This window comes from Coregonus lavaretus, assembly GCF_964263955.1.
Source record: "Coregonus lavaretus genome assembly, chromosome: 29".
In the NCBI taxonomy this organism is placed as follows: Eukaryota; Metazoa; Chordata; class Actinopteri; order Salmoniformes; family Salmonidae; genus Coregonus; species Coregonus lavaretus.
In genome coordinates, this window is record NC_140016.1 from 20,299,089 (window position 1) to 20,310,263 (window position 11,175).

An 11,175-nucleotide genomic window follows, 5' to 3' on the forward strand; every position below is an offset into this window, starting at 1 on the left:
ATTAATAGTATTTAACATGATTTTATAATGACTACCTCATCTCTGTACCCCACACATACAAATATCTGTAAGGTCCCTTGGCCAAGCAGTGAATTTCAAACACAGATTCAACCACAAAGACCAGAGAGGTTTTCCAATGCCTCGCATAGAAGGGCACCTATTGGTAGATGGGTAAAAATGTAAAAAGCAGCCATTGAATATACCTTTGAGCATGGTGATGTTATTAATTACACTTTGGATGGTGTATCAATACACCCAGTCCATTACAAAGATACAGGTGTCCTTCCTAACTCAGTTGCCGGAGAGGAAGGAAACCGCTCAGGGATTTCACCATGAGGCCAATCGTGACTTTAAAACAGTTAGAGTTTAATGGCTGTGATAGGAGAAAACTGAGGATGGGTCAACAACATTGTAGTTACTCCACAATACTAACCTAATTGACAGAGTGAAATGAAGGTAGCCTGTACAGCATACAAGTATTCCAAAACAGGCATCCTGTTTGCAACAAGGCACTAAAGTGATACTGCAAAAAAATGTGGCAAAGCAATTAGCTTTTTGTACTGAATACAAAGTGCTATGTTTGGGGCAAATCCAATACAACACATTACTGAGTACCACTCCATATTTTCAAGCATAGTGGTGGCTGCATCATGTTATAGGTATGCTTGTAATTGTTAAGGACTGGGTTTTTCAGGATAAAAAAAGAAACAGAATGGAGCTAAGCACAGGCAAAATTCTAGAGGAAAAATCTGGTTCATTCTGCTTTCCACCTGACACTGGGAAATGAATTCACCTTTCAGCAGGACAATAACCTAAAACACAAGGCCAAATCTACACTGGATTTGCTTACCAAGAAGACAGTGAATGTTCCTGAGTGTCCGAGTCACAGTTTTGACTTAAATCTGCTCAAACATCTGTGGCAAGACTGGAAAATGGTTGTCTAGCAATGATCAATAACCAATTTGACAGAGCTTGAAGAATTTCGAAAAGAATAATGGGCAAATATTGTACAATAAAGGTGTGCAAAGCTCTTAGATACGTACCCAGAAAGAATTGCTGCCAAAGGTGATTCTCCCATGTAATGACTCACACCTTTGGGATGAATCGGAACACCGACTGCGAGTGAGGCATAATCGCCCAACATTAGTGCCAACCACACTAATGCTCTTGTGGCTGAATGGAAGCAAGTCCCTTCAGCAATGTTCCAACATCTAGCGGAAAGCCTTCCCAGAAGAGTGGAGGCTGTTATAGCAACAAATGGGGGGAGCAAGTCCATGTTATTGCCCATGATTTTGGAATGAGATGTTCGATGAGCAGGTGTCCACATACTTCTGGTCATGTAGTGTAAATAACGATTTGGTAAAAGTGTCACATTTTTATACGAAGAAACCCACATGTTTTATATAAAGGTGAAATGCTTCTTAAACCGTTGTGTATGTGTGTCATCATTTGGGTGTGAGTGAGTCAACATTATCATTGTGAACATGACGCTTCAGACCTTCCATTTTCGGTTCAGTCATTACTCACTGTTACTGCTCAACTTGTTCTTACCGAAACAACCAGTTAATCCCTATTGACAAACCACAGGGGAAACCTTGCCATGCATACTACTCAAAACACAGTTTCATTATATGTTCATTTAAGCTTACAAACCAGAACTCTAATTAACACAATAAAGGGTATGTCTAAATGCTATGGCAATTTCAGGGCAAGCAACATTTTGCCATTCACCTAATCTTGGTTACCCAGAAGTAAAATTATTGCGAAAGTGTGTCACTTCCGTTTACATGCAGAATCTTACTGGTACAGCCTGCGACTGGGGAAGTCAGGACAACTGTCAAGCCAAGCCACAGGGCTGGTTAGTGTGGCTATGTGAGGGCAGGGATCTGACTGCCGGGTTAAGAAATCAGACGTTCAAATATTTACCCCTGGGTTCAATGTCAGGTCAACATCACTGTTTCTAAGTCATGGTGATTTGGCTTATTATACAGACACTCCCAACTGAATATTTGAGAAATGGCTGCTGCCCAGAGCGGTCAAACAGCTTGTGGTTTTTGTGTTTTTACTGTGCATTGTTCCATAGTGTCTTATCACAAACTATCAGGATAGGGACTATAAGATCTAGGCTAGTGGCCAAAACAGCCCAAAATATGAGATCATCACATTTATTTTCAAACAATACTTTAATTAAGATCAATGGTAATGAAGAATGGCATGAACATAAAATATCCATAATTGATTGTTCCTCCATGACGTTTCATGACATCAGAGAAAGATATGGCTTCAGGGAAGTTTCTCTAAAGAGACTGGTTTCTCTGTAGTGTGCATTCACATGAAACAGTAGATGCACCTCGCTTTTTAACCTGGTCTGCTCTTTTCCAGAGGCAGAGACAGGAGTTAGATCTCACATGCCTTTTTGCTGTTGTCTATTCCCACGGGGGGCCAGTATGAAAAATAAATGCACTCACTAATTATAAGTCGCTCTGGATAAGAGTGTCTGCTAAATTACTAAAATGTCAATTGGATCACTAAAAAAATAGTTAAACATGTTACATCAATAAATGACTGTACATGGATGTCTATAATCCACTAACAGCACTATGCAGTGTGTTTATGATCAGTTTATATCCCAGTGTTTGTCATAGGTACAGTATTGAAGTCTGTGTGATATAATGGATTTAACTGAGGGAGATTAACAGGTGGCATCAGATGTTGATGAGCCTATTGGTGGGCAGCACTTTGGATAAGCCAAGCTGAGCCAAACCATCCAGATAGTTATATGGAGTGATATTAGTGCCAAAAAGATACTGACTCAATTTGATTCGGTTGGCAATAATACCATTCCATATAGTCAGTCGATAATCTCAAATACATTAGAAATGTCTTGGAATTTGTTTGAATCTGATGCTATATGGCAAATCTGTGTTTAACTTGAACAAAAAGGAGGAGAATGACTGCGACAATAAAATATCTGTGTGTCTCAACAAACAAAAGGCAAAACTCCCATTTATTTAGTCAAAGTTCAGATTTAATATGTTTACAGGATCTTGACTTGGGCTCTGTCCAGGATCAGTGAGTTGTGAACAGTTTCCAGTCACAGAACAGCTCTGCATTTTACCCACAACAGAGCAGGTTGGAAGCCACTGCTGAGATATGTTGCATCCAATTACGTGCAACGTTGCAGAACATTGGGATCCTGAACATACCCGTGATTATATTACAGAAACTCCAGTATAATAAATGGAAGCCCTCTGTATTTCCAGTAACAAAGACTATAAAACATATGCAGGTATTCTTGTCTTTAATGTTAACACAATTGTAACAGAGACTGATATGTGGGAGAACAGGGAAGTAGTGGTTATGTTTGCATAGCCATAAACTAAGGAAGGACAGATAGAATCAAACTAACACAAACATAGATGTATATCTATCTACAGCTCTGGTACAAACCGAAACAGTCAGTCCGTCCGTCTGCAGAACTAAACATGGGCAAGTAGTAAAATAGTAAAATTGTGTCTCAGTGTTAAATGCCTTTGGATCGTTGCTACATCTGGTAAGTTTTAACAGTCAGACTTCCTTGTGCCTTGTCAAAACCATTTTTTATAAAATACCAAATTAATTCCTTTCCCCTACTCCCCCACCCACGCAACCCACCCCAGAAAAATATATGTATCCTTTGGATTCAGAGTTGATGTACTGTATAATTACTGCATATAAGCGTTTGGGTTATTGAGGGTTTTCAAGCATTCACACACAAGTAGTCAGTCAGGAGCCAGGAATGGAACATAAATAAATAGGTTAACTGTTTTCACAGGGTTCATTTCTCTTCTTAAAGGTGCAATCTGTATATTTATTTTACGGTCAATAGTTCTCCCCTTGCATTTGTTTGTAAACGGAAGGGGTGGGTCTTGGCGAATGTAAAAGTTTGTGTTGTGTTTTACTGTTTGGCCTAACATGTTTGTTGTACTTTTTCCTAGAGTTCCCAATAGAAAAATCTAAGTTACAGATTGCACCTTTAACTGGATCCGCAGACTCATTAAAGCAGCCAAAGCAGACACCAGCCCAGAGGAGGAAAGGAAGGTGGGGGGAGGTAGAATAAAACTACAACAACCATAGGGTCTTACACCAGCAAGGACCTGCACATCATAGACCATGGTGCAAACAGTTATAGAAATAAATACATAAATTACATAAATACGTACATACATAATTCATACATACAGTATATAATAATAAGATAGATAGTTATAAAATACCTATGTACAAATGCATAGTCCAGATGAGTCCATCGGGAGTAATGGCAGTCAGTGGAAGAGGTTCTTCTCATCATTTAGGGATGTGTTTGGTGTGTGTGTGTGTGTGTGCATGGCACTTACTGTACAAGTGTGTATGTACTGTACTGTATCACCTCAGTCCTGGTAGCGAGAAGGGGTTTTAAAAGTTGAGAGGTCAAAAGTTGAGAGGTGTGTGACCCGGCGTGTCCGGCGAGTGCGTCCTGAACAGCTGCGTAAGCGCAAAGACGGAAGAGATGAGCACCGTGCACCGTTTGGCCAGTAGCCTCACCCCCTCGCCCTCTCCCTGTCCAACCCCAGACCCAGTCCCACTGCCGGACCCAGATCCGGCCCCGGCTCCAGCCGTCTCCACAGCCCCAACAAACCCCCTGTAAAGCCCTACGATCTCCTTCAGCTTGTCCAGAGCCTCCTCCTGGCCCTCATCATCATCACTGCTCTGGGTCTGACCCCCGTTGCGGCAGACGTCACATCCAGGACAGGGGTGTGTTCTCAGGCAGGCTGCGGAGAGCTGCACCAGGGCACTGAAACTGTTGGATAAGGAACGAAGTGCCTCCTCTGGAGCCCAGCCCACACGCGTGGCACGTTGGCACCCTGTTGCCAACCGCCGGGCCTCAGCCTGTAGTAAACTCCTCTCAGGCTCCGTCATGGGCGGAGGACTTGCACCTCCACAGCACGGGGTTGGACCCTCCCCTTTGGTTGGGTTGAGTCCCCCTTCTCCACCCTCATCCTGGTCTGTTTTGGAAGGTTCTGATGATGGTGGTGGCCCAGCCGTGCCTCTCTCCAGGACCAGTAGGAGCTGATCAATGTCCTGCCTCAGGGAGACGAAGCCACCCTTCAGCCCCCCGTATTGCTTGTTGGTGAGGGAACGCAGGGAGCCGATGGGGGGCGTGGGGGAGATGGGTCGGGACAGGAGGGGGCTGAGCTCTGAGGAGGTGTTGGAGAGGGTGGAGAGGGGGCGAGGTGTGTCCCTCAGCAGGGACAGGATGTTGGGGGAGGGGACGGGGGAGGTGGGGGAGGGCAGGGGTGTAAAGGGGGCTGGTTTGGGGCGCGTGCGTTTGGAGAACTCGTAGATGGTGAGCTCCTCGTCGAAGCCGCAGCCGTCCTCCACGTCACCGCTGAAGCAGTTGGCATAGACGGTGCGGCAACCGCACTCCTTACGGTGGTCCGGGGGAGGAGTGTGCTCCAGAGAGTCCCCCTCTAGGGGCGGGCCTGAACCGCCCCCTAACCCCACCTCTGAGTGGGGCCTGGACTGGGGCTGCTCCGACTTGCAGGACCCCAGGAACATGTAGGGTTCTGAGACGTGTGTGCTGTTTTCTCTCAGGGTCAGGTTGGGGTGCGACCCGTTCGTCACTTCCTGGAACTCTTTGATGGTCGCTATGACAACCTCGGCTCCATCCTCCAGCACTTCCTTCTTCCCTTTGCCCCCCGCAGTCTCACCAACTGTTGCCTGGGCAGTGACCTTGCTGACCTCAGAGGCTCCGCTGACCGACAGACCGGAGCCGTAGCCAGACGTGACATCCCCGTTGATGGAGTTGGTGGAGGGGTAGTCCAGGGTGCCCAGGATCTCCTGGGAGCGGGTCATGTACCAGGGCAGGGCCTGAATCCTCCCTCTCAGGGCTGAGGTAGGCAGACGGCCCCCCAGGCTGGACGAGCTGACCCTCAGGTCTGAACCTGACCCTGACCTTCCTGTGCTCTCTGGGCCTCCCGCTGTCCCTTTAGAGGAGGAGGTGGTTAGGGAGGTGGTCAGGCTGAGGGGGGCGTCTGTGCTTTTGGGCGACAGGTTCTCGTGACTCAGAGAAACCCTCCTCCCGGTCTGAATGCTCCCGTTGCGACTAACCCAGGGCTGGAGGCCATTCGGCGGACACATGCCCTCTTTCTCATTTGGTGAGACCAGAATGGGGAGGACTGATAGGGGATGGAGAGAAGGAGGGGAGGGTTTGGGAGAGAGTGGTGGAGGGGTGGCCAGGCTCAACCTGATCTCATCTCCTGAAGCAGAACGTGGAATGGGGGACAAGCTTGGCAGCTTTTTCGGGGGGTCCACCCCAACCCCCGTTCTGACTGCTCCCTTCAGCAGGGAAACCCTGTTTGTTTTAGTTTCAACCTCGGCTGTCTGCTTGTCAGAAGTGACCGGAACATGGTCCTTAGGAAGCACATGGTGAGTCCCGTTCTTAGAACCGTTCTCTTGCTTAGAACTGTTCTCTATCTTAGGCCCATTCTCCACACCCTGTGGACCAGCTGGAGGTTGCTGGCTCTTCCGTACTGCCGTGATGAGGGGGGAGGTGAGCGGAGGCCCCACCGCTCCCGAGGTGACTGATTTAAACTCCATGGTGTCTGGTTCCATGGTGTCTATCTCTAGCAGGCCTGCATGGCCCCCACCAGCATCCCCGTTACAGTGGGAGTATGGACCACCGCGCTGGGGAGACCTCTGGGGGCCCATCTGGGGCTTGGGGGCCAGTTCTGGTTTTGGGGGTAGCTGGGGCTTGGGGGCCAATGGTGGAGGCTTGGTCTTGGCATCAACCCTCTGAGTGGAGGCCTGGTTTGAGTGGGGCTTTGGGTCTCGTTGGATCTCCTGCTGTTTCTTGTGGTCAGGGGAGGAGTGTTTCTTTTTGAGGGGTGACGGAGGCTCCCTCTCTGGTACCACTGGCAGTCCGTTCCCTGTGCCACTCCAGCGTTTACTGTGCCTCTTAATGTCAGCCGCATCCCAACTGTTTTCTGTGTGAGAGAGAGAGAGGGGGGGGGGGGTTAAAAGGGTGACAGAAATCATTCAACACACATTTAAACAGTTAGTCTGTCAGTGAAGAAGTCATGTCAACAACCCACCTGCACCATCAGGAGGAACTGGAGGAGTGAACCGCTCCTGGGCATCGAAGAACTCATCGTCTGACTCCGAAGCACTTTCCCTAGCAATAGGAGGAGGAGGGTTAGGGGACGGCGTTAGGAAAGGCTCAGAATCTCCAGAGTGACTTGATAGACGCTCCTCCCCTTTGTGGGCGGAGCTACAAACAGCCCTCTTTTCACAGAAGGAGGTGACGCTGGGGATGATTCTGGGGATGTCTAACTTGTTTTTGGAAGCAGTTTTGTTAGACCTGGCGCAGATCTTGTCGATGAGGCGCAGGTCTATGTGACTGGGTATCTTAGAGAGCCGTCTCAGTTCCTCCTCATCATCGTCATCCTCAACTTCCTCTGTCTCCTCCTCGTCGCTGGTGGCCTCGGGGGGGCTGGGGAGGTAGCTGCCCTGGGAAAGCTCGGCAAAGCAAAGGCACAAGCTATCGTTGCTACGGTAACTCAGGTTGGTGGGGCGTACGGAGGCGGAGGCCGTGCTGCCGGCGGCGCCCTTTCTCTGGCGCTGTGGAGAGGGAGATGTGACCTCCAGGAGGAACGGGTGGTGGACATCCAGGGTGGTGATTCCCTGAGTCGGCCGTTGGGACCGGAGAGAGGGGCTGTCCTCACGCAGGGCGTCCACGTGAGAGGAGGCCTTGGCTGGGTCCCCTCCCCTGGCTGCAGCTGTGGCACCGCACTCCTCCAGGGCAGCACTCAAAGAGCCACTGGACAGGCTGGAGAAGCTACTGTTGACCCGCGGGTCTGTGTGGTACCAGTTAGTGTCCAGCACCATGTCCTGTTCCACTGTTCCTTTATTGGCTTTATTTCCTAGATGTATCTCTCTTCCGTCCTCCTCCTCAACTTCCATGTCCTTCTCTGACGTCACAATGATCTTCACCTCCTGTTTATCTGCATCTTCTTTTTCAGCTCTCTCTTTCTTTCCCTCCGCTCCTCTCTGCTCCTCCTTTTCTCTCCTCCACCCCTCCCTGTCTTTGCTGGCGGGTGCGTGGCGTTTGCGGGTGTGCGTTGGCGGAGGCTCGGCGGGGTAGTCCTCATCTGAAGAGTCATCGGAGTCACTACAGCAGCGGGACACATAGCCTGGAAATGACAAAAAAAACACAGTTTACTATGTAAATAATAGTAGTCTCAAATGAAGACATTTGATCTGTATCAACTATCCATACTGGCTGATATCCACTTATCAACGGCCCAAAAAATTGTATGATCAATGCCAAAAAAGGAAAAAGTATAGTTAAACATTTATGCTCACTTGTCAGCGATTCATAGCAAACTCCCTCTATAACGGCGAACTTCCCTTCACACACACCTTCCTCAGCAGGTATCCTGTGCACCCGCACCTTAGGGCGTCCCAGACGGAACACACACACTCTGGGGTCCACCAGGAGCTTGCAGTAGCCCCCCAGTAGACACGCCAGGTCTTTGGCTGCCAGAGAGTCCATCAGTAAGGCAAAAGGCTGGAGAGAGAGGGGGATGAGAGAGCAAGAGAGAGAGAGAGAGAGAGAGAGAGAGTTAAGGGAGAGAGAATACAGTGAGGAAAAAAAGTATTTGCTCCCCTGCTGATTTTGTACGTTTGCCCACTGACAAAGAAATGATCAGTCTATAATTTTAATGGTATGTTTATTTGAACAGTGAGAGAGAATAACAACAACAAAATCCAGAAAAACGCATGTCAAAAATGTTATAAATTGATTTGCATTTTAATGAGGGAAATAAGTATTTGACCCCCTCTCAATCAGAAAGATTTCTGGCTCCCAGATGTCTTTTATACAGGTAACGAGCTGAGATTAGGAGCACACTCTTAAAGGGAGTGCTCCCAATCTCAGCTTGTTACCTGTATAAAAGACACCTGTCCACAGAAGCAATCAATCAATCAGATTCCAAACTCTCCACCATGGCCAAGACCAAAGAGCTCTCCAAGGATGTCAGGGACAATATTGTAGACCTACACAAGGCTGGAATGGGCTACAAGACCATCGCCAAGCAGCTCGGTGAGAAGGTGACAACAGTTGGTGCGATTATTCGCAAATGGAAGAAACACAAAATAACTGTCAATCTCCCTCGGCCTGGGGCTCCATGCAAGATCTCACCTCGTGGAGTTGCAATGATGTCACGATCGTTGCCTGACTCGGACCAAGGCGCAGCGTGGTAAGCATACATTTTATTTAATTAACGTACTTAACACACACGAACAAAAACAACAAACCAAACGATACGTGAAGTCCTAGGTTAACACCAAAACAAACCAAACGGAACAAGATCCCACAATGACTAGTGCCAAACATGCTGCCTAAGTATGGTCCCCAATCAGAGACAACGAGAAACAGCTGCCTCTGATTGGGAACCACCCTGGCCAACATAGATCTACACGATCTAGATAAACAACATAGAAAATACAACATAGACACTACACACCCTGGCTCAACATTTAAGAGTCCCCAGAGCCAGGGCGTGACAAATGATCATGAGAATGGTGAGGAATCAGCCCAGAACTACACGGGAGGATCTTGTCAATGATCTCAAGGCAGCTGGGACCATAGTCACCAAGAAAACAATTGGTAACACACTACGCCGTGAAGAGACTGAAATCCTGCAGCTCCTGCAAGGTCCCCCTGCTCAAGAAAGCACATATACATGCCCGTCTGAAGTTTGCCAATGAACATCTGAATGATTCAGAGGAGAACTGGGTGAAAGTGTTGTGGTCAGATGAGACCAAAATCGAGCTCTTTCTCATCAACTCAACTCGCCGTGTTTGGAGGAGGAGGAATGCTGCCTATGACCCCAAGAACACCATCCCCACCGTCAAACATGGAGGTGGAAACATTATGCTTTGGGGGTGTTTTTCTGCTAAGGGGACAGGACAACTTCACCGCATCAAAGGGATGATGGACGGGGCTATGTACCGTCAAGTCTTGGGTGAGAACCTCCTTCCCTCCGCCAGGGCATTGAAAATGGGTTGTGGATGGGTATTCCAGCATGACAATGACCCAAAACACATGGCCAAGGCAACAAAGGAGTGGCTCAAGAAGAAGCACATGAAGGTCCTGGAGTGGCCTAGCCAGTCTCCAGACCATAATCCCATAGAAAATCTGTGGAGGGAGCTGAAGGTTTGTGTTGCCAAACGTCAGCCTCGAAATCTTAACGACTTGGAGAAGATCTGCAAAGAGGAGTGGGACAAAATCCCTCCTGAGATGTGTGCAAACCTGTTGGCCAACTACAAGAAACGTCTGACCTCTGTGATTGCCAACAAGGGTTTTGCCACCAAGTACTAAGTCATGTTTTGTAGAGGGGTCAAATACTTATTTCCCTCATTAATATGCAAATCAATTTATAACATTTTTGACATGCGTTTTTCTGGATTTTTGTTGTTGTTATTCTGTCTCTCACTGTTCAAATAAACCTACCATTACAATTATAGACTGATCATTTCTTTGTCAGTGGGCAAACGTACAAAATCAGCAGGGGATCAAATATTTTTTTCCCTCACTGTACATATTTTCCATCCAGTGTATTTGTGTGTGAACTAAGTGTACCTATGAGCAAACTTGTGTGTCTGAGAGAGATTGTGTGTGTGATCTGTGTGTGTGTGATCTGTGTGTGTGTGTATCATATACAGTGTGTATGGTATCCTACCTTGATGTCGTGCAGTGAGATGCGTAGCAGGCTGACTCTGTCCGACTCAGAGAGCAGCTCCACTCTACTGATGCTGCTGAAGTCCACCAGGGTGGACACCATGTTGAGCTTGTGGTTGACCACCTGACTCAGGCCGTAGCGCGCTCCCACCAACAGACTGACCAGCGCCTCCCGGTCCTGCAACTGGTGGTGGGGAAGGACGGAGAAAGACAGAGGGGGAGGGGTACAGAGGGGTGTAGAGAAAGCGTGGATGGGAGAGAGAGACGAGGGAAGAGAGAGAGGGAGAGGTAAAGAGGAAGAGAGGGAGAGAGAGAGGGAAGAGGGGTGAAATGGAGAAAGAAGGAGATACAGTCTGAGATGCATACTGAATCATGACAGGGTGAAACGAGGCCAGAATGGGAGGGATCAATCC

The 11,175-nt window shown here is 47.9% G+C and overlaps 1 protein-coding gene across 1 annotated transcript in view; it reads right to left on the minus strand.

Moving 5' to 3' along the window:
• Positions 1-2,567: 2,567 nt before the first annotated feature.
• Positions 2,568-11,175, minus strand: part of LOC311104604 (uncharacterized protein) — a 32,166-nt gene continuing 23,558 nt past the window's right edge. Inside the window, exons 6-9 of the mRNA XM_084146473.1 lie at positions 10,764-10,946; positions 8,383-8,587; positions 7,113-8,210; positions 2,568-7,004 (exon numbers count right to left, since the gene is read on the minus strand). Of these exons, the coding sequence (XP_084002599.1) occupies positions 4,450-7,004; positions 7,113-8,210; positions 8,383-8,587; positions 10,764-10,946 (4,041 nt within the window). The 3' untranslated portion in view covers positions 2,568-4,449. The remainder of the gene's footprint in view (positions 7,005-7,112; positions 8,211-8,382; positions 8,588-10,763; positions 10,947-11,175) is intronic.